The sequence below is a fragment of the Callionymus lyra genome, chromosome 6 (genome assembly GCF_982586985.1).
Source record: "Callionymus lyra chromosome 6, fCalLyr1.hap1.1, whole genome shotgun sequence".
Lineage (NCBI taxonomy): Eukaryota > Metazoa > Chordata > Actinopteri > Syngnathiformes > Callionymidae > Callionymus > Callionymus lyra.
The window spans coordinates 29,581,193-29,608,805 of NC_141823.1; the positions used below are offsets into that span (position 1 = coordinate 29,581,193).

At 38.4% G+C, this 27,613-nt stretch overlaps 2 protein-coding genes across 3 annotated transcripts; one reads left to right on the forward strand and one right to left on the reverse strand.

The window, feature by feature from the left end:
• The first annotated feature begins 117 nt into the window (after positions 1 to 117).
• On the forward strand, positions 118 to 14,747 carry mbtd1 (mbt domain containing 1). Of its 2 annotated transcripts, XM_087794652.1 has the most exons (17): positions 118 to 292; positions 1,413 to 1,617; positions 1,903 to 2,036; positions 2,108 to 2,222; positions 2,302 to 2,384; positions 2,462 to 2,579; positions 4,324 to 4,458; positions 4,537 to 4,625; positions 4,713 to 4,947; positions 5,763 to 5,818; positions 6,417 to 6,521; positions 6,723 to 6,870; positions 6,949 to 7,031; positions 7,541 to 7,775; positions 8,475 to 8,546; positions 10,409 to 10,561; positions 10,924 to 14,747. In XM_087794652.1, the coding sequence occupies exons 1-17, from the start codon at positions 272 to 274 to the stop codon at positions 11,034 to 11,036; spliced, it is 2,100 nt and encodes a 699-aa protein (XP_087650778.1). In that variant the 5' UTR covers positions 118 to 271; the 3' UTR covers positions 11,037 to 14,747. The 2 variants fall into 2 exon arrangements, with proteins under 2 accessions (XP_087650778.1, XP_087650779.1); XM_087794653.1 differs by lacking the exon at positions 10,409 to 10,561 and having other exon boundaries at positions 119 to 292.
• A 605-nt stretch (positions 14,748 to 15,352) lies between these two features.
• Positions 15,353 to 18,679, reverse strand: nme2a (NME/NM23 nucleoside diphosphate kinase 2a). The gene is made up of 5 exons (XM_087794656.1): positions 18,607 to 18,679; positions 17,018 to 17,150; positions 15,911 to 16,012; positions 15,720 to 15,832; positions 15,353 to 15,658 (listed from the first exon to the last, which is right to left on the reverse strand). The coding sequence occupies exons 2-5, from the start codon at positions 17,144 to 17,146 to the stop codon at positions 15,544 to 15,546; spliced, it is 459 nt and encodes a 152-aa protein (XP_087650782.1). The 5' UTR covers positions 17,147 to 17,150; positions 18,607 to 18,679; the 3' UTR covers positions 15,353 to 15,543.
• Between the last annotated feature and the right edge of the window lie 8,934 nt (positions 18,680 to 27,613).

Genomic DNA, 27,613 nt, shown 5'->3' on the forward strand with positions numbered 1-27,613 from the left:
TCGTCCATTCATTAGCGATCCCTGCGTTTCCTCTGCAGTCGCACTGTTTTGTTTCTGCATCGCTCGATGACCTCCATTCCTCGTCCACCAATCACTTGAAAGTAGGTTACGCTCGCACATGCGCACGAGCGCCAGAGTAATTTGTTGATATCCTGCTTTGGTAGTATTTATTTAGACCTTGATACTTCACAGAGCGATTCGCCCCCAGCAGAGGGTCCTGTTTTTAAGCGAGCAACATAGATTATTCAAAAGCTTTCTATATGAGGGGCTGATGGAAGACGCACGGGATTTGGTGAGTTTATGCTAAAACCTTTGCAGAAGATTTGCTACGGGTGGCGCTCCTCCTTTGTTGTTATCTGTTTACGCTATCGTTAGCCTCGGCTACATTTAATATAGCCTACACTCCATACTCGCAACAGATGTATTTTAAAATATTCTCAAGCTAAATATACTTGCACACAGGCGTGCTGAAATATTTTTCACTCTGTGCAGTGTGTTGTTGCTAAGTGGGGAAATACATTTCCGCTAGCTAGCTGTGCTAGCGCTAGCTAGCAACGGAAGTGTATTAGTATTAAGGCCGTTCTACCTTTTTGTAAACTTAAACCACACAATTTCTGTTGCATAAGTGATTTTATTTTATCACACATTTTTAAAAGGATCATGGAGGCGACACCTATATGACACCAGCGGCGCCAGAGAGGAAGTAGACAGGCTGTGACAAAAGTAAACAATTTAGTACTGTTCCGGGCTGATTCAATTGGTTCTTATATTTACTAACATACGGATTAATTTTGTCGTTCCTTGTTAAAGGTTAATCATTTACTACATGTGCATGTTAGAATGTCTATCGGAATGTTAATCGCTTTCCGGTTGTTTTCCTCCACATTTTAATCCAAACAAGCCAATAGATTTTATTGTCCTAATTTAAAAACAATCTGTTTTTAGTTGTTTTTAAAATTTACAGTGAGAACATTTGTTTTTAGTTTAAAATAAATTAATTGAACTACATTGCATAATGTTTTCCCAAATTTCTAATGTTTACAGTTGCTTTTCGTTTCTGAAACGTTGCCTTCTACAATTGTAAGTTTTATAAGTAATTCACATATTGAATGTCAATTATTAAACCGCTAACTTCTCAAACACATTGTCAAAATCCACACGTTTGTAAATTTCATCGTCACTTGTTTCTATTTGTTCAGGCTTTTCCTTGATTTTCTGGAACTCCTGTTGTGTTATCAGTTTTATCTTGACCTTTAAAGTATATACTTTATTGAATATTGTTTTGATTCTTTAAGCGCTTTGTGAGCCTTCTCTGGAAAAGCGCTATATAAATAAAAATTACTTACTTACTTACAATATAATAATGCTTTAGTCAAATTTTTTTATGACTGAGCATTCTCTTTTTTACTCAGGGTGAACGCACCTCACGTCCAGAGCGCAAGCGGCGGGACTCATTCGGGATGTATGATGGCTATGACAGCTGCAGCGAGGAGTCCACCAGCAGCTCCAGCTCAGAAGAAAGTGAGGATGAGGTTGTGTCCTCCATCCCTGCAAGTCTTCCCATCATCAAGACCAATGGACAAGTCTACACTTATCCTGATGGCAAAGCAGGAATGGGTTAGGAAATTATTATTATATATATATTTTTTAATATTATTGTTTATTTATAAAAAAAAAGAAAAAAGACTGAATGCAATTGTGTTTGTTTATAACAGATCCAATATTAAAACAGAACTCCTGTACCCTTTTATACCCATTTTATCACCCTTTCTTTCTAAATAAATTTTGTGTATTTGGTCATTAGTTTGATTTTTGACCTGATCGAGTGAGGTGTCATAATCTCTGTCGTTGTGGTAAAGGTGGACACTTTAAATGCTTTAATATTTGACATGTGCTTTGCAGCCACCTGTGAAATGTGTGGGATGGTCGGAGTGCGGGATGCATTCTACTCTAAAACCAAGCGGTTCTGTAGTGTCTCCTGTTCAAGAAGTTATTCTTCAAATTCCAAAAAAGCAAGCATCCTGGCACGGCTTCAGGTAGATGTTTATCTTTGAAGTAGTCATGTTTTTGCAATACATCGTCTGATAATCTGTTTTAAATCTTTTAGGGAAAGCCCCCAACGAAAAAGGCAAAAGTCTTACAGAAACAACCTTTTATAGCCAAATTCGCAGCTTATCCTCACTATCAAGCAACTCAACAGAACCAGGCCAAATCAAAAGCCGGTATGTTTCCACTACATAAGTAAAATATAAGATGTTCAATATATCTTTCTAAACTGCATTTGTTTTTTTATTCTGTCAGTGGTTCCTGCTGAGAGCTTTGACTGGGGTCAATATATTTGTAGCAATAACACATTAGGCGCTCCGGTCAGTTGTTTTAAGCATGTAAGTCCCTTATCAGCTTGAGTATGAACTTACCAATTATGTTTTCACCTAATAACTGGTCTTCCTTTTTGCTCCAGGCTCCTATGGGATTGTGCTGGGATGGGATAGAGGTGGGAGTGCGGATAGAGGTGCTCAACTCTGACACAAACCACCCCATGAAAGTCTACTGGATAGCAGAAATCATTAAGCTAGCAGGTACATTGATCCTTTTGTACATTTATTTAAGATGCCTTTATATTTTATGATGATATAAAATGCTCATTAAGAGAAATCCATATTTGTAATTTAAAGTATTTTATATCATTGTCTGATGCTACAATGTATTTTTCAACTCTCTGTGACGATCCAGGTCAATTGGGAAAAAACGGTGGCAACATAGTTTTAGAGGCTTTGGTTCAGTATTGATATTTGAAATTACTGCTTGTTGATGTAGTGTCGGTTTTATTACCTGGAGCATGGGCTGAGGGGGATATTTTCAGTCAAATTCTGATAAATGAAACAATTGTAATTTGCCTGTCATGTCTCGTTGGTCTAAGTTATTTTTATTTTTTATTCTTAATGTGTGTGGCTTAATGGTGCCATAACCATTTATTCATCAACACTTATTCATACGACTGCTGACAAACTCCCCTGTCCGTGGACTGATACTGAGGGTTGCTACCGTGAGGATTTGTTAGGAAAAATTATTTATATAAATAATTTTCTATTGATTATTACTGTCTGATTTCTGACATTAGCCTGTGTCTATTGGTTGAATAGCTGACAGCGCAGAATTCAGTGTGTGTGAATTGAAATCTAACACACACAGTTAAACGCTTTAATTACTAACTTTTAAATAATGTTGGTCACTAATGTGATTAATTTTTTTTTTTTGTATTAAAATTGTCTTTTAAAACTGATCATGAACAAAGTCATCCAGACCTCTGAGCTCTCAGGTCCTTCCACTAGTTTATTGGATTTGTTTACATCATTTGTGTTGTTCTAATATAATTATACCGACTGTGCTTCTTTGATTTACATTTATTCTCAAAACGTTTATTAATTTTAAAGCAGCGAAGACTCTAAGAATACTTTTATTTGACTTGTTAATATTATTTAGTTCTGGACTTTTTCTGATCACTTAATAATCTTGACATTTGCAGGGTTGTTTGCACTTTATTCAAAATTGTCACCCTTAGTATTTTGTTTCGCCAACTTTTTGTTTATTCAACTATTTATTTGAATAAATACCAACTTTGTTATTCTATATGTTATTGTTGTGGTGATGCCTTTATTAGTATGTTGTGTAAAAGTATATTGTGTTGTAGTTATGACTAGTACATTTATAAATTGGTTGATGTACTTTACTTCTAGTTCTAGTAACACAAGGGAGAGGGGGATGGAAAACCAGTCGAGGTATCAGGGAATGATAACTTTGCTGCGGAGGAGCAGCTGTGAACAATAAAAGTAGAGTGAGAGAATAAAGCATTACAGTAATGTTATGGGTTACAAAGCTATATATGTAAATATATGTAAATGTAAGCATAATTAGGTTGAAAGGGTTGTAGTATGGAGGTTTATGTATTTGCAGAAATAATTTTCAAATTGCTGAACACATTTTTGACTTTCTGCAACCACTGCAGTTGTTTGTGTATTTGCTTGGGTCTAATTGGATGTACCTAATAAGAAAGTCCACTGATTTTATACACTGTTTACAATGCAAACAAAAATTAAAATCTGTTTCTGCTGCCATTCACAGGCATGTTTCTTAATAATGTTTAAATACGCTTTTTCATTATTTCATTGTCATAATTTTAAGCTCAGTAGAAAAAAGTACATCAAACCATGTTCTTCTTCTCTTAAAAAAAGTCAGTACAGTTGTTTGAAAAAAAAAAATCTAATTACTGAAAAAAGGTTTTGTGCTGCAAATTAATTTGTTTTATTTTGTGTGATTATTTAGGGTTCAAGGCCCTCCTAAGGTATGAAGGCTTTGATGCGGACAGCAGTAAAGACTTCTGGTGTAACCTCTGTACTCCAGAGGTGCACCCAGTGGGATGGTGCGCTTCTACCGGCAAACCTCTTGTACCTCCAAAAAGTAAGCCTTCCACAAGTGTCTCTGCTTTTATGATTGATTTTGATGATGTTTACACATTTTTTATTGCGTCTCCTCCAGGTATACAACATAAGTACTCTAACTGGAAAGTTGTTCTTGTGAAGCGTCTCACTGGAGCTAAAACACTGCCACCTGACTTCAGTTCAAAGGTGAGATACATGGCTGCAGAAGCTGATCTATAGTCTGATATTAGGTAGGTCATAGAGCTGACTCAACTGTGGGTTCTTGATTGGCAGGTACATGAAAACATACAATTTCCCTTCAAGAAGCTCATGCGAGTAGAGGTGGTGGACAAAAACTATCTGTGCCGGACACGGGTGGCTTTGGTGGAGCAAGTGATTGGTGGTCGCCTCAGGCTAGTGTATGAGGAGAGCCAGGACGGGTCTGATTACTTCTGGTGTCACATGTTCAGTCCCCTTATTCACAACATTGGTTGGTCGCGGAGCATTGGTCATCGATTCAAGCGTTCTGGTGAGTGAAATACTGGAGTTGAGAAATTGTCCAATATAACAGACATGTGTAGCTGCTGGGGACATGGCAAGAATCTTGAGTTCTAGTTGTGAGAAATTTGAATGTTCTTCCAATGTTTTTCTTGGGTTTACTCTAGGGTCTCTTACCGCTGTTCAAAAACTTACAGCGGTTAATTTAAAACTTCTGGTGGTAGAATAAAATGACTAATGTGTTGTTAATGATTAAATGCCACATATGTGTGTTTGTAGGTAACAGTTAGTTGGAAATTGTAAATACTGTTAAAATTGTAGAAAATTAGGTTTTCGATGTTTTATGCATACTTTAACAAATCTTAATTATACCAAATTCAATGTGTGGAAAATGAAAAACGTATACTTAAAATGACTCCAACCTATAGACTGTGACACTCATCATTTTTACATGAATATATAACAGAAGGATCTCCTTAACAGCTCTCTATTTTGATGCAATTTTAAAATCTGTTTCCTGGAAGTTCAATCATCATAGTCGTATAGACTCTCCTCCTTCTCCTACACATGTTCAGAGTATTCCATACCATTCGATTATACCAGTCCTGGACTGGGCTGGCCCTCTTTATCAGCTCGCTCTGTTTGTTTTTTTCCCTGTGATCCATTTACACCAGCAACTCCCTCCATGAAACACTGCAAAAGCCACTAAAGTGTTGTAGAAAGTTCTTATCATAGTTCTGCACAACTGGAAAAATCGTTTGTGGTCACATGTCAGTGCTGTATAAAGATGTTCATTCAAATCAATCAGAGTGATTCGTAACACTGTGTCCTGTTTTGACCTTTCAGATGTTACCAGGAAAATGGATGGTCAAATTAACGCTCCCCCACAGATTTTCCAGAAGGTAATTGCAAACAATACATTTTCCCCTGAAGCTTAAAGACTAACACAGTGCTTAATAATGTAGAAATATACATGCAACTTCTATAAAAAAAAAAAATTATTTTATGTAGATCAGCAAACAAAGAATGCACAACATTGCAGATTTAGGTAGAAGAGGCATTGTTGGTTGTATCTGTGGTGCGTTTGAAACTTCCACAATATAATCACTAGGTAACTGGGATCTCTCAAAGTGACATTTCAAGTCGAGTAAAATGACAGCAGTGTTTTTTATTTATTTCGTTGAAAAGTTGACTTTAATTTGGGACGTATATAGGAGAGGTTGTAGGTGATGAAGTTACTCGGGTGGACATAAAGTTTATGACCCGATACTTGAAGAACTACCATCTCTTTAAATAAGTTAGTATCTCATATTTATTTATGTTGGTAGAGTCCAAATTACAGTTGACATTATTAAGCAACATAACTTTGTTTTTTCTTAAAATGTATTTTTACACTAGTTTGAAATAAGCCAGTACCAGTAAATATTTTTTCCAAAGCATCTAAACCAGAATCGGGGTCCCCAAAATGTAAACCCATTTATTATGATCTCAACATTTCAGGTGAAAGACGTGGACCACAATGCGGAGTGGTTTAAAGATGGCATGAAGCTAGAATCTATCGATCCCCTGAACCTCTCAGCTATTTGTGTCGCCACTGTAAGAAAGGTAAGCTCGGCTAACAGGCTGGTTTTCACTCCTCAAGGATTTTTTGTTGTTGATGATTGGCTAAGCATATTAGCTTTCCATATATTTGACACTGTATTTACAGTACTAGAACATAAACAAACGGTGCACATCATTTAATGTGTAAACTAAACAAAGGCCCCAGGCCCAGACAAATACCCTCACACTTATGTTGCTGTTCAGGTTTTGGCAGACGGGTACCTCATGATTGGGATTGATGGCTCAGAAGCAGTGGATGGATCAGACTGGTTCTGCTACCACGGCACTTCTCCCTCAGTCTTCCCCGTCGGCTTCTGTGAAATTAACAACATAGAACTCACGCCCCCCAGAGGTATGTCGCATGGTTCGCTGTCCATTTCTGACACCACTTTTAAAAATGTCTTTACCTTTACCTTTGCCTTTACCACAGGGTACACAAAACTGCCATTTAAATGGTTTGACTACCTCAGAGAAACGGGTTCAACAGCTGCTCCGGTTAAGCTTTTCAACAAGGTGGGTAGAAGTCGACAAAGGGGTCGTTTTTGTTCGTTCGGATAGACTAGTGAAGGTTTGAAAATGATGCCAGATTTCATTGAATTAGTGGATTAGAGCCAAGTATTATAAAGCAGAGATTGCCATCTAGTGGCCTTTTGAAATGAAAACACCTTATTATGATACATTGTGATCATTACACCCCTGTACTATGAGGCCTCAACAACCCATCACTAGGATAGACTAACACATACTGTTTTATTTAATGATGATGTACATTTCGCATCAAATCAAGATATTGCCATAGGTCCTATAATTATTTTTTAACTATTCTGTCCATATGTGCATGGACAGCTGCAATATATGGGAGACATGGATCTATATGCAGAAATCAAATATAGAATAAAAAAAAAAAAAGGTTTTCTGGAAAACTGGATCGGATGTTTGTGGAAACATGCATCATATTTCATTCATTTCAATCAATGTTTGACAAATCTCTCTTCTCTAACCACTTGTGGCCCCTCTACAAGGAGGTTCCCAATCATGGTTTCCAGCAAGGAATGAAGCTGGAGGCTGTCGATCTAATGGAGCCCCAGTTGGTGTGCGTCGCCACAGTAACGAGGATCATTCACCGGCTACTGAGGATCCACTTCGACGGCTGGGATGACAAGTATGACCAGTGGGTGGACTGTGAGTCTCCTGACCTTTACCCTGTGGGTTGGTGTCAACTGACGGGCTACCAGCTCCAACCGCCAGCATCACAGAGTAAGAATCTGTTAGACTTTATGATAAGTTTGGACAATCGTGATAAGTTTCTCGTCACAAGGAAAGTGAGTGGATTGATCAATCAATGGCTATTATACCTAGTTGGACTGTTTGGCCTTTTTATTTTTAACAATTGCTGTAGTTAAAACACTTCATAAAAAACTTGCTACAATTAAAAAGTATACACATTTTGCAAATGTATGAAAAGAGCAGACATAAAGAGCTGACTGACAATCACTACAAAAACAGCTGTTGTAAATTTGTAGCAACAATAGGTTGTTAAACTCAAAAATATTAAATGCCAAACCATTTAGAAGGGCTTCGAACGCAAAACCTTTTAATCAAATGTACTCTCAGCTTTTTAAACTCTTCTTGAGGTAACTCCCCTTGACCTTAATTAAATTGTTACATTGAATATTATTTTTGTAAAAGGTCAACATGAACCATTTGTTTATTTTAACCCTTCCTCTACAACCCTGGTACTTTAAAACGAGACGTCTAATGCTAACGTCTAGAGAAGTGCGGTTCAAGATGCTTCTTGTACAGTCGCATACTTTAAAACAAAATAATACAAATTTCAGTCTTATTCATAAATGGTTGTACTGTATGACTCTGTGCAAATGAGATGAAATGTTCTCATGAATTAATCTTTTATTAAATACTGTATATGACAAATACTGACTTACTCTCTTTTCCCAGGCAACAGAGAAATGTCACAGTCCCTACCCAAACAGAAGAAAAAGGGCCAGCAGTATAAAGGTCAAAAGAAAAGTAAGACATTGCTTCTTAACAAATACTTTGCCTCTTCTCTCTTTTGCTCTCTTACTTTCTTCCTCGTTTAAAAAAAAACAAACTTTTTCTCTCTCACTCACTCACACACACGCCCACACACACACACTCTCTTTCTGTCTGTCTGCTCCTCTCACTGTTACTGGCTTCACATGTGCTGTGCGGTTGTGCTGCTCTTTGATTGGTCAGTGGCTCCTGGGTATTTGATTTACAGTTGCATTGTAGCAGGTGATGAAGAGAGGAAGGGGATAGATTCACATTTTTGTGTGTGGAGTAGATCGTCAAGCTTGCATGAAGGAATCAACGTGATAATTAAGGATGGGTTTGATTGATTATTTTGTTCGTGCGATCGTAATGGATTTAATCTATTGATTGACAGAGTCTAGAAGGCTCTAAAATAGAAAAACATAAATGATTGACAGGGCAGGTGTTTTTTCAGCCTCACTTGTGAAAAATAAAATATTTTTAAAGTAAATAAGTATTGAATGATTCTGATGTAATGAAGAGTGTGTGCTGGATATAATTCGTCCCTGAACAAGGGGCAATTGGAATCTAAATGCAACACTTAGTTTCATTATCATAATTTGATTAAAGAACAATGCTGAAAACAACATCAAGAATCCAAACTACCAATTATTTAAAATTATTATCCAGCTTCCAACTTTGTTATTTTACTCCTTGTATGTGAGGTAAATTCATTTAATGAATTTAAACTAAAACAATTCTGTTAAATAAAAAAAATAATAATCAGAGGAGTAAAATGTCTGTATAAATAAATATTAATTTATTCATTAGTTATTGTAGATGTGCATATATTTTGTTACTTAACATATTAAATCAGTCATAAAGACCATAACTACACATTTAACATGCAGCCTTTTGAAACACAAACCGTAGATTTAAGCAGCAATATGTAACATGATGTTCTTCTTATTATTGCTTTATATTGTCTGTATATATTGTTTAATTTTTTACAGTCATGATCCATGGAGTAGAAACTAGCTGATATTTTAGCGCTCTTCATTGCATAACTTTGCCGGGACAGTCTGAGTGTCGTGTGACCATGACACCTCTTTACAGCAGTGAATCAGAGACATGGATTCTGTATTGAAATACTTCAAAAGAAAGATAAAACAAGCGATCAACACAAAAATCTGATTTACTTTCATTACCTTTTATTATATATTTATATATATATATATATATATTTTGACCTTGTAGTTGCGCTATTCCGACACTGGGAGCCACAAACACTATTTGAGCCTATAAATCTTCCTCGTATTCGAACGGCAAGTTTATTATTTAACGTGTTCCAAATGAACCGTGTGACATCACAATAAGGAACTTCAAAAATCCTTTATAATTCAGAGCGAGATTACTTTAGTGAGTTGAGATGAACATTTACATGTGCAAACACCCATGGTTCAAGCCAAATGGTGAATGAACATATGTCTCAAACAATCAGGAGGAAGTAAAAAAAACTACAATAAAGATATGAAACGCATTGAAATCCCCAGTGGATAAAGAAGGAGAAAATGGACGACGTCCGTCACTGTTAGCACGGCTATAGCTGGACTAGTGTTGCTGACTTTTGTGTCAGCAGACTTTCCCCTGAGCTCTCTAGCTCACCACGGTGCATCGTTGTGCGTTCTGGGTACAGCTGACCAGGGGCTTATTCAGGTGGCCACATCACCGGCAGTGTGAGGTTAAATTCCCATTTCACCCTAACCTTTGACTTTTCCTTCCTAATTTCATCTAAACATGGCGAAACTGGTTCCAGTTGAATTGAAGCCCTGTGTGTAATAAGCCCCTGGTAGCTGACCCGAGTCTGGCTTGGTGTTTAGAGAGGAAGATTCCAGTTGGTCGACGGCCCTTCAGTCAGGCAGGCAGGAGGAGGAGCTTCTCTGGCGACGAAGAGCAAAGCCCGCCCCCTTATCCTTCCCAGGGGCCCGCTCGGCCCCAGCCCCGAATCCACCTTCACCAAACCCACAAATCAGGTAACGCCACACTGCTGATTAAAAAAAAAAAAAAAAAACGACGAATAAAAAAACGGCACGACGCTGAAACGCCACAACACCAGACAGTCCTCCTTGGCCTGACCACGGGGCGGCGCTGTGGAGCTGGTTGCTGCATGTTAACCATGGAAACCTGTGTTTGCACATGTTCATGCTCACATGGCTCTCTCATGCTAGCGAAGGTCCAAGACTAGACTTCCCTGTGCAAGATCATCGTGGTGTGTTCACTCTGCAGGTGGCATGTTTCATGTGATCTTCCGCTGACTCGCCATGCATGTCCTTTTCTACGAGCACACGCGGTCACGCAACACGTCTCACCGTGTCCCTCCCACTGTCTCCTGCAGACTCTCTCCTGAGAATGAAGGAGGAGGCGGCGGACGAGTTCACCTTCTCCCAGGGAACGTCGGACCAGGAGAGCAACGGCTCCGGCAGCTACTACATCAAACAGGAGCCGTGACGAAGCTCCCGAGCCGCACAGAGACCCATACAAACTGTGAGAACCTTTTTTTTAAACAAGCTGGGAAACTCTTTTTTTTGCTTTTCAGGTCAGTCAGCCACTGAACACAAGCTTTCAATGGCCTGAGCCGTCTGGCTGAGAGAAGAACACACTTGTGTATATTTTGACTATTTTCTTCTCCACAATGTTGCCAGATGGACTTTGTTTATAGTACTTGAATTCTATTTTGTCTTTTTTTTTTTTTTTGATCTCGATATTTGTTTTTCGTCTTAGCGTAATGGTTTTGCATTTTCAGTGGCTTCTGTGTTGATAAAGGTGATTATATTCAAATAGTATGTGAAGATTTATTCAGAGTATAGGTTTGGCGATGGAGGAGGCTGCTGCTCACTTCCGTCGCTCAGGAGATTGGCCAGATGTTTTCCACAGCTGCATGCGTATCGACAGCCCAACACGACTCTCACGTCTGTCCACAGTCCTCTCACAGTGGGGGCGGAATCATCAGCGGTGCACAAGTGCCTTAAATCTGCAATTCTGGTGATCAGCAGGAGGAAGACGCTCTAACAGCCGTCGGCAACGCTCGCAAACCTGCCTAATGTTCGTCCCCAATGTGCTCCCTCGGCCAACACGGCGACTCGCACGAGTCGAGACGGTCCACGGCACATGTTGCCGGACCTCTCCCAAAAAAACTGTCCAATTGACCTTCCATGCGTCACAATGTCATCAGCACTCCGAGTAACATGCAGCTGTGGAGAAGACACGTTTCATGACGATGCAAGTGAGCAGCAGCGGCGTAAATAAAACCTTACTGGTATGATTTGACACTCCCGTGTTCTCCCCCCTCTGATGCCATTATCCAGTCAGAGATCTTCCCTCATGAATTTATTTATATTCACAAAAGGCACAGGTGAAGTCCTCACCTGCTCTCAAGTCTTGCTTTCAAAGACCATTTATCCACAACACAACCTCTGAAGAAAAAAAAAAAAGAATCTATTACAATATTTATGGCTCCGTGACACCAGCATTAAAACGGTAATCTATATTTATGTGACTTTCTAGATATAATCTGTCTCCATGTTCGTGAATGATTCCAGCAGAGTAATTATGTACCGTGTTTGTATTCTGGATTAAAACCTCCGTTTTAACGAGCAAATCAGCGCGTAACTCAAAAGTAAATGTAGGTCTATGGCCTCGGGCCTCTTTTTAAAATTGTATATCATGAAGCATATTTGATGTCCATAAAGTTTCACCGCCGCGATATGCAACACAGTTTATCTTTAGCGTATGCAAGCTAGTTTTAGGATGGACTGAGCCATACCTGCGTAACACGTTGGCACAGTAAATGTAGAGTCTATACTCAAACATACATCTATACAAATATATAAATATATCTTTATTCTGACTAATGATGGTAACAGAGAATCCTGATCTGAAATGACTCGACGACTAATTGTTCTTGACGCTACCTCCTGATGCTAGCCACTTTTAGCTAAAGTTTAATACTAGTCTGGCATATGCAAAAAAAAAAGAAAGAAAAACTTTGACACCAAACATGAAAGAATTTTATCAAAGCAAACGAGGTGGTTTATTAATATTATTACTAATATGCAATAATTCTAGATCCAACATGATGATTATTACTACAGCAGCCACAAATCACATGATCACTACGTTACTAGGTCCTTTAAATGTTCGTCTGTGATAGTTTTCGCTCCTGGGTTCCATCTTCTCTCACTACCAGTAAGGTTCACATTTCTCAGGAAGTTTTGTGTTGTGCAAGAGTGCGGTCATGTGACTGGAGGCAGCCATGATGGAGCTGTGATGAGAACTGTTGTCCAGCCACTCAATAAATGAGTGTCCAATCCAAACATTGGCTACTTTAAACAAGTTTCCAAAAGTCTGTTTGTAGATCTTAGTGTTGACGTAAAGGTGGTGCTTGTAGATGTTGTTGTCGTGTAGCTGGGAGCTACTCCTCAAATTAGACCCCATGAGTTGAACAGTTTTATGCTTTAAAGGCAGGTTGCAGTTAAATCTCTTTCATTTAAAACCATAAAAAGAAACATTTTCTATTCTCTTTAAATATAGTTTATGGTGGTAGTCCTTTGAAACGTCCCTACCTTAATGAATCTAGTAAATGAGCAGCCACAGTTCTAAAAAGAAAGTCCCATCCATACCTAAATCTTTTTTTTATGACAAACGCTTTATTTCATTAAAATACGTGAATAAATTATACTTTTTAATAATTTAATTTAAAATGTACATTTTCCAATCCAAGTTTCTATTTGATCCAAACAAATGTTGTGGGAATTAAAGGTTTCTCTAAAGCCTCTGTATCTTAAAGTCTTTCAATGGAAAAAGGTTTTCAAACACTCTTTATTTGTTTATTTCTTGATAATGAATTCACCAAATGAAAAATGACTCTGGAGCGCCCCCTTTATTGGTCTTTGTTCCACCCTTAGAGTGGTTATTACTTCATCATTACAGCTTCACTGAGAGTCGCAGCATCTTCACCTCCATGTTCTCAATATTTGTAATCCATGTGTGACTCTCCACTCTGCTGATGGATGGACCAAACCAGCAATAAGAGACTCGCAGACATCTGGCTCAGCGGTTCATCCTCTGACCCGACGCGCTAATATATCTTAGTACGTACAAAAGACTGTTTGGTGGACTAACTGCTGCTACTCTGGAAACAATGTACAATCAACACTCTTTTTGGGTTTTCTCGCCACCCCGTGTAGATATTTGTTTTCACTTCTCTACCCATTCAAATTTTTGGAACAAGTAACGAGCGCCATCTACTGGTTTGTTATATGAAACGAGGTGCACTGATCGAGTAAAATGCATGTAAAACAGATGTTGTTCTGATGCTGTGCCGAGCTTGTATATTTTTTGTCTTTTTTTTGTTTGTTTGTTCCTCCTGCTGTTTGCAAGCATTTTATGGAAGCTCATTAATGCCAAAAATGTGACATTACAGATACTGACGTCCAACCTGCTGGTATTACATCGCTTAACAACTTCCCCCCTTATTTAAACTCCGCAATAACAGCCAAGAAGACAACCCAAAATGTGACATCTTTATTCTATTTATCGACCTGCTCTTCATTAGACATCAATGGGCTTCCATAGCTGTCACTGCTCACATCAAAGAGAGACCAGGAGGAGTTTTGGGCATTTTTACTTTCTTGGATACTAACACGGGTCTTTTGTATGTGATTTCACCCCTTCCTGATCCTATTAAATCATTATCGTGGTGCTATATATAGATACATATAAATATATATACACATATATATTTGATAAAAATGACTTAATGTGTTGGGATTATTGTCTGAAAATAATTGTGTTGGGTTATGGTTAAAAAAAAAGTTTATTTTGAATACAAATGCAAAAAAAGATCTATGTTAATAGCTATAAATCTATTGATATTAACATTGGCCCTCGCGGTACATTAGATAATGTTTGTACATCTTTTTGATAGTGTATACCGGTTTGATTTCTTATGGGATGTTTGTGCTGTGATCATGCTTTGATAGACTTTGTAAATAAAACCAAATGTTTGGATCAGTATATCGGGTTGTGATGGGCGGCTTCTTTGTTTACAGGCGTTTAAGAGAAAAAAACAACTAAATCTTTGCATGGCTGTGAAGTTCTGGTGATTTTTGTAAGATTTGACTTTTACACTGAATAAAATGGCAAATGACTTGGAGCAGATTTGCGGTTGATTGTGAGTCTTTGCCAAGTTCTTAGAAACATAAGGAAAATAGTTACACAGGTGAATGTTTCAAGTCAGAAATGGAACATTTCCAATTCTTAGACAAGAGCCTTGCTGGGTATATGGCCCTGCAAAACATTTAAATTATAATTTCTAGTTGTACAGCTTTTCTCCAATTCATTTATTGAAAATTGTTTTGTGAAAGTTAAAATGTAAGATTTCACACTAGTTAAATATAAACTATGGGAAGACTCATTTAAATCCTATAGGCTGGGCCTTTAAATCAGTATAGTCAGGAGTTTCTGCAGACTTTACCTTTAGTGTTTAGAAGGCAAACTGAAGATCAAGCAGATTTGGCAAGTAAATCATGGTTCACACTTAAACCTCATTGTCTAATGGCAGTTTGATTCCTTTGAGCTGCGTGTGGTCATGATCCCTTCAAGGGTCAATCCACAACTCCACCCAAAAACTGAGATTACACCTGTGGAAGACCCAAGTGATCCTTATCTAGACTCACATCTACAGTACATAAAAGGTTTCCTTCCAACATGAAGGCCTGTAGTTGGAACACAATAGCATGTGTATTAAAGAGGTTCAGACTCACTCAGATGAACAAATTGTTTTTTTTATTGGAAAGACAACTCAAGTCACGCTGGAAATGGAACATGGGAATGTTTTCTACGCCTTAAGTGAGTCCAGACTGGACAAGCGGCAAGACAGAATGATCAGTTCAAGAAGGTGAGCTACTTGTGAGGTCTTCCTCTGGTCATGGTGAGAGGCAGATGGGGGTCATGCTCAGTAGAGCCAACTGAAGGCACAGCTGGTGTAGAGCACCAGCTCATCTTCCTTGAACCACAGTGAGATCTCCTTATTGGCACTGTCCACAGAGTCGCTGCCGTGGATGATGTTCCTGTGGAGCAGTTGAGTCAGCCTCACGAGTAGATCACATGTCACGAGTCACAGAGACACACCTGCCAACATCAATGCAGAAGTCTCCACGGATGGTTCCAGGCTTGGAGTCCTGAGGTTTGGTCTCGCCCAGCATGACTCGGCCAGTCTTCACCACTCCCTGTCCTTCCCACACCTGGGATGGACGACATGGTTGGGTTAGTTTGAGATGACCATTCAAATAATTACAACTAGTCAAGTTAACAAGTGTTACCATGGCGACCACAGGGCCAGAGCTCATGTAGTTGACCAGTCCGGCGAAGAAGGGAAGGTCCTTCAGGTCGGCGTAGTGCTGCATCAGGAGGTCCTCGGAGGGCTGTGGCACCAGAACAAGACCGTTAAACATACACCTCATAGCTACACATCTTTAAAATCAGATCCAGCGTCAGTGCATGTGTAAGAAAGGTCTGATGGAAGTACAGAGGTTCGTACAAACATACACCGAGTACTGTTGCCTTTTAATATATGGTGATAGATTGCTGCAGTCCCCCCCCCATTATTCTAATTCAATACATGTAGTACCAATTTGTGGTACAAGTGAACATAACAAAAATGATAAGGCAGATAAAATATTTACTTCCCACTTACATGAAATGGTAGGAAAATATCCCTCTGCTCATTTCCCTTGTATGATTAAGTTTTAAATAGTGTAGCCTTTAAATGCAAGATTGTATACAAAGACTAGACATGACCTTGTACTACCAACTTATGTAAACAAGACAAGTTGGACAGAAACAGCTGTACAAGTGTACAAGAATATTCCTCAGTGAAACAATTAAAATTCTTTAGAACAGTAGGTGAGAAAAATTGGACATTTTATCCAGGTGTTCATATAATTATCAATTTAATGACAATTGTGCCCATTTGGATCAAGGCATGTGATACAGTTTTGAAGACTTGCAATACACAATATTCATCTATGACTTTTCATGTGGCGCATTCATTTTTTGACAAAACCCTTAAAGGAACCGTATAGATTCTTAGGCGGACTCAAAATAGACACCGGAATGGTTTAATCTAATGGATGAGGAGTAGGTGACCTCAAGACAGAGCTTTACCACCAGGATCAGGCAGCAAAACAGTCTACCGCACCAGGACTTGGATCTTTTAAGTTTGCACAGGAACGTTGACGATCCAATACATAAGTGCTTCAGTCAAAACATCTATGAGGAGCAGCAATAGCACTGGTTAATCCCTGGTCTGCCAGGAATAACTGTGGCTAAGCAGCCGACTGACTTAAGAGTCACACTATATAGCGTTTACCAAGGATTAAATGCAACTATTATGAAAGCTGCCCTTCACCTGCATACGATCAACTTACTTGGAGCATTTTCAGGCCCACCAGCTTGAAGCCCTTCTGCTCGAACCTCTTGATGATCTCTCCGATGAGGCTTCTCTGAACTCCATCGGGCTTGATGGCAATAAAGGTGCGTTCCTGCAGCTGGGCCATGACTCTGGAAAGAAAATGAAAACGCATTAGAAGGATCTACGGCAGAACTTTTGCATCACTCACGGCGTTGGACTGAAATTGGCAACGACTACTGTTGGGCCGGCTGCCGAAGGCCCCGAGCCCATCACAGAGACAACCAGCCTTATCTGTCAGCAGAGTCCTGATCTAGTGACCGACACAAGGTGACTGCTAGCTCCGCCCATAAGTCATCTTCACTCATGTAAACACCGACAGGTGACATAGTTACCGCTTACTAGTTTGTCTGCCAGTAACACTCGGCTCAATGTTGACTTGGGGAAAAATAAAACTCCTTTATTAAACTAAACATTTTAAATTCCAACAACTGTATCCATTTAAATGGTGACGTTGCACTAAATATACAATATATTGCCCTTAGTTTTAGTGCTACTGTGATTTTAAACTTGAGCAAAGCCAGAACCGAACCTTAATAGTTTCTTGCCGTTTATTTTAATGATCTCATCATTTAAGTTAGTGTCAATTTGCAATATAATCATTTATATTGATCCACATGATGCAAGCTAGTGATGGAAAGTCACCAAGTGTTGATGCAAACTCTCAAGAGATGTTGCTCTAAAAACCTGCTGATGCAGGATGTGCATGTGAACCACAAACCACACCTACAGAGACCAGTTACAACAAATGCAGCTCTGAACAAACAATTAAATAAAAGCTAAAACACTATAATTCAAAGGCAAATTTAGGTTCTCATGAAAAATACACTGAATTTTAGTTTATTAGTACAAACAGTTTCCTACAACTCAAGCTACATTCAATACCATATTTTAGATATTCAATTTATCTCTGTCCATTGGTAAATGACACCGAATATTAGATAGATTTGAAAAGCTCACAATACATTTGTTTTTGACTTTACAAAATGTCCCAAAAAAGTATTTAATCGTTAAAGAAAACCTTCAATGCACTTATGTTACGATTGTTAAGACACAGCTCGGATATAAAGAGTTGCGAAAAACGCCCTTTACCTAACAAGAGTTCCGGACTTATTAAACAAGGCAAAAAACACATCAAGCAGAAAAACTGGTTGCAGTGTAGCCTGTCGTGTACAGGAATCAAGAGTTACGTAAATGACGTAAGTGCCAACATGTGGCACCGTGTCATTGTCCAGACGCTGACAGGCCGGTGCAGCAGCTGCGACAGACAGCAAACATGTATACAAACGAATTCACACAAACATGGGAATAAATAAGTTATAAACCACGTGTCAGCGGCTCGAGGCCCACTAGTCCCGCCACATGCTCTTTTGTTCTGCCAGTCAGTCCGTTAGCTTCCATGCTAAGCCTCACCCATGAGCACCGGCGTCATCGATACACACCGTTTTCACGTCAATATTTATAACAAAAGATAGTTGTTTCACGACTAAATAACACCGCGCGTCCAACATCCACACTTAAAGTTCAAAAAGGAAGAGAAAGGCTCACTTTGCGAAGACACTCCGATCAGACACTGCAACTCAACGAACTGACGTGAGAGAGAGAAGACCGGCGGTGTGCGCGCACACGCTACTTATAGGTGGAGGCAGCGACGAGCGCGCGCGAGACCAATACGCGCATGCGTAGTAAGAAATCTAAGGGCTGATGCAGTTTGCTTCCAATGACTTCTGTCAGAACTCCTTCAACAAATGTACAATTTATTTTATAAAGTGAAATACATTGTAAAGTTCACGATAATGATATTGATTCCACAGTAAAGTAGCTAGTAACTTTAATTTTATTTTGCTATTCATAGTTCGTCCTGAGGAAAGACAGGAAGTCTTAACAGTTAATCCGCTATCATTGATGTAGGATTACTTCACTTCAAAGGAGACAACAATCATCAACAATCATTCTGGATATATCTATAAGTATATCTGTATATATATATATCTCTATATATATAATTTTTTACTAATTCTAGTCTAAAATAATGTGTAAATATGCTTTGTTTGGATTGTTTTCTTGTTTAAATTCTACAAATATCATAGGTATGTTTTGTAAATATTTGTTATTTAAAAAAAAAAAAAATAGAATACAATAGCATGACTAATAACTCAATGTTTACAATATTGATTTGCATTTAAAACAAATCCTTAAATCCTTGTCCCATTGACAACAATTCCTAAAAAAAAAAAATCATTTAAATGTAATCCTCATACAGAACCATCCCCTGCCTAGCAGTGGTAATAATCCATCACCCTTTTGTGTGAAAGTGTGAAAGTTGTTTTCTGAAAAATAGTCACTAAGTTTTATGATTGCACGGGTCATCAACCTGGAACACATTGGTGCCAAGAGCATGTAGTGATTGGCCAACAGAGAGACTCAACGCATTTATTTATTATCACCCAGACACAACACGGACAATTGTCGCAGCAATTGCAGAATAAAAGCGATATAAAATAAGAAACCAAAGAGATCATAGTTGTTAAGACAAGCATGCTATAGTACCGTAAACAACAATAAAAGTACAGCTGCAGGCATCAATAAACTGTGACACAGAAGGTGAGGAAAAACAACAAATGAAAGCACATCAAGCACAGGACATGGTAGTAAAATAAAAAAGCTACAAAACAAACCTCATGTAACTGTGTTTTCTTCACCTGTTGCAGAAAAAGAATAACTCTCAGAGAAGAAAAATGCAGTTTTATTAAAACATATATACCAAACACAAGTCCTCCCTGAGTTACTTTGAAAGCAGGAGGTGATTTACCTCGTACTGTAAAGAAACTGCTGGCTTACAGAGACACATTATGTAGGTTTAGTTTTTAAATCCACGGCATTTAATGGATGTATCAAGTTGCTCATAAAACCTCATAGTGGAGAATTAATGGATATTATCTTAATGCAGCTGAAACTGAAATGCATTAAGACAGTTTTTTCCGAGAGCATCTTCTCTTAATGCGCTTTGATGATGTAGATCAAAGTTGGTCCTGTCAAGTGGTGGTTTCAACATGTCAGAGAGAGTGGTGTTCCCCTGTCAGAGTGTAGGTCTGGGATTTGAAAGAAAGTCAGGACAGCAGCTGTGAAAAGAGCTGAGCTCAAATGCTTTTTACTGAACAAAAACAAAACTAAGTCAATTCAATTAAAACCTTCAAAACAGACCGACAGCGTGCTGCAATGTGTGACGTGGTCATGATGGGGATCAGCTCCTCCAAAATGATGACTCCCAGTGGTTTAAAAATGCGATCCTCCCACAGGTGAGCGAGGGCTCATGCTCATCACTGAAGGGAGACTCAGCAGACCAATGAATGTTCCGTCCTCTATTTTGGGAAGTCATTGATTCACAGATCGTTACAGATCAATGCTCCACACTATTATACGCCACTTCTGCTTCCACCAACATCTAGTTAGAATACCTTCAGGTTCCATGTCAAACAGAGTGGAAACCCGAGGGCAGACTCACTGGACGGATTGAAATCTTTTTGAGTCAGTTTCATGAAAGATCACAGTGTCTATGATCAATTTAAACACCATTTCAACTGACACCACATGTTATTTTTAAACTACTGTTCCCTGCATGGAAAAAATAATGGATGGATGGTCAATATGACTGTCCTGCTTTCCAACACACTCTGTGAGATAATCGTTTGTCCGTGTTTGTTTGTTGGCAAAGTATTCAAAATATTCTGAATGTATTAAACTCACATGGCGCAGGTGTGCAGCCTACTCCCATCAGTATGTGTGAATGGCTGTAAAAATTTCAGGATTCCTTTCTGGTGTTCTGGACTTTCAGATTCAGGTAACTTTTAAAGCTTAGTCCCCACTTTCATGGCTACCAGTAGTGATGCCTTCATGATACTGCTTCGATTATTTAACGATATACTGGCTTAATTTTAAAAAGCCACTAGATCTTAAAATCGTTGGCTCTGATCCACTAATTCATAGAAATCTGGCATCATTTTTAAAACTGAGAGTGCCATCTAGTGGCCTTTCCAACTGTACCGTGATACAGCATCATGAAGCCTCATCGACCCATCACCTGCCATGTCTGCCAACAAGACACACATCTCGGTTTAGACTGAAAAATGCTGTCTATTTTTCATTTGACGTTGATGTTGCTCAACGAATGCAACCGAGGAGGCTAAAGCCTTCGTTGATGTATACACTGTCTTATTTATTTTAAATATATATATTTTTGGAGCATACATCCGATCTTAAATCAAATATTCAGTTATAAAATCGACATTTTTCGACCGTAAAAAAAGTGATTAATGAAAAATGACAATGTCGTGTTTGTTTCCAAAATACCTGCCAATCATTCCTTCCAGCCATTAGCTCCTCTATCCGTTAATATACTTATTCAACAGTCTTTAAAAGGATTCATGGGCACTGGTGCTTAAATGCACAAACACAATCATCTCATCCACTTCTAGCTCGGCTGGCAGTTAGAAGCTCTCAGCCACCCATGTTTGACAATTTACTGAGCCAACAATTTTCAATGCCAGTTTCAATTTCCTTTCCAACTTTCTCTTCCTCTCTTTCACCTCCACTTCCTCTTCTGCTCCCCCTAACCCGCCCGACCTCTTTTCTCTGTACCACCGAGCGCGGAGGATGCTCTTAGAAAACAAATGGAGGGTAAATCCTTTTGGTCTAATCGCCTGCGTTTTACTCCCAGGCCTATTTTTACCAGAGCTTAAGGCCGGGATTAAACCTCCCGTCTCTTGCTCTTCCTCTCTCATCATATTGTGTTCACCGGGAGACCATTGGCAGAGAAACAGCTGCACAAGCTTGTTATCGGAGCGAGTGTGAATGTGCTGTCTAGCTGCCTGTCGTACTATGAAGGCCTCCTGGGAAGTGCAGACATGCAACACTGAGGATGTGTTGTAATTGGCTTTAGCCCGGTGTTCTCTACGCTCTTTTATTCTTCTGCTCACCGACTTGTAAATGCATGTAGTTTTCCTCATAAAAGCACCTGATTCTCCATGATCGTCCTTCTTATTGGAGTCTTCTCAGCTGTTAGATATGCTACTCCCAGGCAAGACTAACGGTCCATATCTCTACTTAGTGCAGACTGATATGTGTGGAAGTCTAACATCCCGGAACTCACACAAGCTGCATATATCATCCACGGCGGCTCCTCCGCGGACGGCGGCGTGCGAGAGCCGTATTCTAACAGGGTTTATTGTTATGAATCTTGTAGATCAGCGTCAGGCCAAAGGGGAGTCGTTTCCAAGAGGAGAATCATTACAGTAATATAACCTGCTATTGTTCTGGGATTGCGGATGTGATGAGGTCGCTGCTGTAGCATATTAGCTGTGACAGCTGTGACTGGTGAGGAAGGACAAACACCTCCGTGGCACACACTTTTATGAATTCTTGATTTAATAGAAGGCTGAGGGCCTCCACTGGTCTGGTGCCGTTTTTATGATGAGATTTATATACTGGAGCAGATGAGTGGGACTGGAGTTCACAGCCCTTGTGTAAAGCTCGTACAATTACTCTACATGGTGCAATATTCTCATTTACACTGGAAATATATTCTGGGCTGTTTAGTTTGGAGTGATTAATCATACGATCTTAAACAGTTTGATTCATTTATGAAGCTTCATGAAGCAGTGTCCTTATCTTCAGAGCCCACTAGATGGCAGTACATCCTGTTCAAACCGTTGCATTGAACAGCTATTAAACCATCACACCATTTTAAGACTGAGGGCATTCCCTAAATAGGAATACTGATTTATTGAGATTCATCAGCCCTTTTACTATCTTTTGCAACTTTTTATGCTTGATTCACTTTCTGCTTATAAGAACCCTTTTTTTTTTAAATGTATTTTATTTGGCTTCAACACTAGTTGGTTTCCAAGTCATTATGATGTCATATTGTTCGTTTTCTTTTTTTAGATGGATGGATGGATGGATGGATGGATGAAGGGATGGATGAAGGGATGGATGGATGGATGGATGGATGGATGGATGGATGGACAGACTTTATTAATCCCTCTGGAGATCTCCTTCGTGAAATGAGTTAATTCTTGAACAGATCCTCTCTTGAGTAAAAAATCTTGAGAGGCTGCCGATCTCTTACGCCTTTAATCTTTTTAAGTAGGATTTATAGATTTAAATAATTTAATTGGAATATTAACAGAAATTTAGGCTGAGAATGATGTATTTCAAATTGTATTTTGTCGATTCATTTTGAATCGATCCATCGTACTTTTAAACAGCTTATAGAATTACAAAAGGTTGTGTTTTATTTCTTGTGAATGTCTGTTCATCCGTGTCAAAAGTCTGAACCCGTGTCAAAAAAGTACTTCAACTTTCTAGAGTTAAAAATGTAATTAAAAATTAAAAAGTAAACATTTCAGGGACAGCTGTATTTTAACACTGTGAGCCTAAATTGCCAAGACTGTTGGTGTTTGCACTCAACTCTCAAGAGACATCACCCTTCAATATATGGATTGCAAATGAGAAGCTAACACGGAGTTCGTCAGTTTGTCTGACAAGGTGACGCTAATTGGTAAAGACTGAAATCTTTTTCTGTCAAATTCTCTTGTGTTTGCAACCAGTTGAAGGTGATTCACTTTTATTTAGAAGTGCTGAAATAACTTATATTTCATGTTCCTTCAGGGTTACTGTAAACATTTTATTAGTTATATTTATGTCTGTGCATTATCTAAAGCCTACGGGACAATATAGCCTATTTGAGCTAGTAAGGGTAAGAGGCAGCAGACATGATTTCATGTTCCTTATATATATATATATATATATATATATATATATATACAACCCAAAGAATGAAAAGAGCTCATATATGATGGTAAAACAAAAATTAATTAATAAAGTTGTTTTTTTCAAACTTTAATTCTGTCATTTAATTTTACGTACCTTTTAATAAATATAAATCATGAAAAAGTGAGTTTACATAATGTGTAAATGTTTTAAAAGTAGTTTTTTTTCAAAATCTATTTCGGATGAAAACAAGAGAAAATAATAATTATTCCTAATAGTATTTAGAGCAGACCCATAATAATAATAATGAATAATAATAATTATAAAAAACTTATTAGCAAATGTAAAAATCATGATCAGTGTATTAGTTTCACTCTGACCTCGTGAGAGCAACATAAAAACTGCCAAAGCGCCTCCTATTGAGAAATGTCTAAACATAACTTCTTCATATACTGTATATGAAGGAAGAGCGCCATCTGTTGGACTTTAAAAGCTGACTGTCCAAAAATCATTATTATTGCATTATCAGAAGTTTTTCTTCTTTTATTGATAGTTTTTCTTGTCTTAGTAACATCATGATTGTGATTCAACATCACAATGAAAGGGATAAGGAAAAATGTTTCCTAATGCTTAGCTGATAGTTGTACCTCTGTATACCACAAGGTGTCAGTGTGACCTCATGAGTAGCGAGTGTTAATGGGAAGGAAAAAAAAAAAAGGTCTAACTCTGAGGTGCTCTGGTAATGAATTGTTGGATAAACCGATCCACCCTGAAATGCATCCACAATCCAGTGTGGGTGGATCAACAGGCACTAAGATGTTGAGTCCCAGATGTGCTGATGGCAGTTCTAAATGCAGGGAGTTGAAAAGATAAAACCAACTCCACGTGTGTTGGAGGGACCTCAGGTTCAACAAGGTCCCCCAACAGAGCAAGCGCTACTGTGGAATTCTGACTGTAGTTATGCAGCGTTTGGACCCGCATGTGCTTCGGTGGGGTGTGTGCCCCGCTGGAGAGGTGACATGTCAAGCTACTAGATGTGACACTTCCATGACGGCAGGTGTCAGGGCGAGAGATGCAGTGCTGGCTGATGCTTCCAGGCGACATCTTTATAATGTTGTTGTCAAACCCTCCCCTCCGACGACACCCACACACATCACCTCTCTCTCCGTGAACAAATATTAATGACAGTAATGGTCGGAGGTGTTTTACAGTCAGTCCTTCATCACCGCACCGTCTCAGTCAAGTGTCCCTGCAAGATGTGTCGCGTCCCACGGATAAATCAATGCCACGCTATTCGCTAAATGCTTTCCTTTTAGATCCGACCCATCTTCTGTCTTCCTGCTCCCTGCCCTTTCTACTCATCATCCATCCTTTTTCTCATGCCGTGGCGGAGGGTTCACACGCCTCCGACAGAACACCCATCGGTAACACCATGTTTGGACAACGGTAATTGACCATATCCCTAAGAATCTGTCTTTTTAAAAAAAGAATGAAGATTTCATTTCAGCAAAAACAATTTACAACTAACAACATCCTGGCTTTATTTACAAAAAGAGTTTGCATTACATTGACATTAGCGGGTGCTTCTGTTCTAAATATACTAAACCATTATAGTGTCTGTGGTCATTCAGACATTTATGATTGACATATTCCCTCTTTTTATTTGAATTTTTTCCCCAAAATCACAATCATTTTCCTCAAAATTTCCCCATCAAGGAGAAATTATTCAAGAGGAATCAGTAATGATCACACGTTGAAAATACAATCATAAAATATTGTAATCTTCTGTTTTTAAGTAATGTTTGTTACATTATAATAAAACCAAATTCACTGAAAAAAAAACAAATGTCAAAACTGTCACCAACAAACAAGAAGAAAATAAAACGTTTTAAAAGTGTCTTTTGTAGACACTGTTTCATGAGGTTACATTTCATCAATATAAAGCCTAATAAAAAATTAGATTCTTATATTCTTTCTTTGAATTTAAGTTACTCAACTGCTCTAAAAATAAAGCAAATACTTCCTGATGCTCATCCTAACTTCAGAAGTTTATGTAAGCTACTCAGGAGATAGGCGTGGGCAAATAGAAACTTCTTACACTTGAAAGTGGCATTTTCACAAACATGTCCCTCTAAAACAGAAATTTAAATGTACGCTTTTATCACCAGCAGAGTTAAGTATCTCAATGTGTTCGAGGCTCAACATTTTGACTATTTTGCTGCCTTCAGTTTTTAACGAAAAACTAAATCGACTTCCTGATTTGGTAGTCAGAGACCAAGCCAAGCAATTTGGGAAAAAAAACAGTCTTCATGATCCCAAGAACACTATCCTGTGTAAGGGGGATTTTCAGCTAAGGGGAAAGGTCAACTATATTACATTCAAGGTCAGATGACTGGGGTTTCGTAAAGGGGAAATCCTGGGTGACAACCTTCTTCTCTCAGTCAGGAAACTTGAAGCTTGTGAATCTGTCTTTTAGCAGGACGATGCCCCAAAAAATCCAACCAATGCGACAAAGGTGTGTCTCAAGAAAAAATACTTAAATGTTAAATAATGACCTTGTTAGTCTCCTGACCTTAATCCTATAAGGATTCTTTAGAGGGAGGTAATGCTTTAAATTGACAAGAAACAACTTTGGAACCTGTGGGATTATTATAAGTGATCCAAAATTCTTCCTGACACAAGCTAAAACTCCAAAAAAAAAAGAAAGAAAAGATGACCGTCTCTTGCAATACTGTATGTACCAGAATAAAGCTGGTTTGCTGACTTTGTCAGATTTGTAAGATTGAAAATTCCTCTGCTGACTCAGGTGGTTGTCTGGTAAGTGGCAAAAAGGAAATAACTCCTGCAGTAAATTCCATCAACTGCCTTATTGCCAGTCAACCACGGATATAGCCGATTATTGGTCTTCTGTTTTCTATCGTTTGTAGTTTTTCAGTGGAAGGCAACCTTGAAAAAGAAAATGCTACCAAGGTAAACGCAGCGTTACTACCGTCCATATACTCACATATTTACAGGAGTGAGTGCCATCTAGTGCAGTCTGAAAATGAGGTTACTGCTTCTTGAAGCTTCATCAACCCATCCCTACCTGAGGTATTATCACATATAAAAAATTACATACAGTCAAAATCAAGTCACTACATATTTAAAGCTTATAGAAATAAACAAAGCATAGAAAGTGAGTAGTATAATTTAATGTATTTTAGATTTTATTCTAAATTGTAATACTACAAAAACAGAAAATAAACAATTATAACTTTTATACTTATTTGATATTATTTTTTATTATGATATGATCCCTAAATTTTAGTTTTAATATGCATTGCTCAATGAGAAATCTACAGGGTTTAACATAGAAACTCTCCTAGTTCTGTTAAAAAAAAAACTGTACAACTCATTCTAAGATTCATTTTTTTCTCCCCTTTTTTAAGCTTCTTAAAGCCAATCATACATTTTATGTGTCTCTTAGTCGTACATTCTCTCTACCTGAGATTTATCCTGCTTCACAGTTTTGCCTCATTTTAATGGGTTTTCACAGTGAGCAGATAGGACCCCAGTATTTCATACGAGCAGTCAAGATAAAATGTCTCCCAAAAACTTAAGTTATGTAGCAGCAATGTTTTCTCTTTGTCTTGTCTCGATAAGAGCTTTGCTCTATTGATCAGGTGAAACCCAATTTACTTGACTTTACCAGCTTGTCTGCCTTTGCTATTGGACTGAGGACACTTGGGTAAGTTGCTGAAGAACGACAAATGATTATAGATTGTACATAATAAAGTAGCTAAAG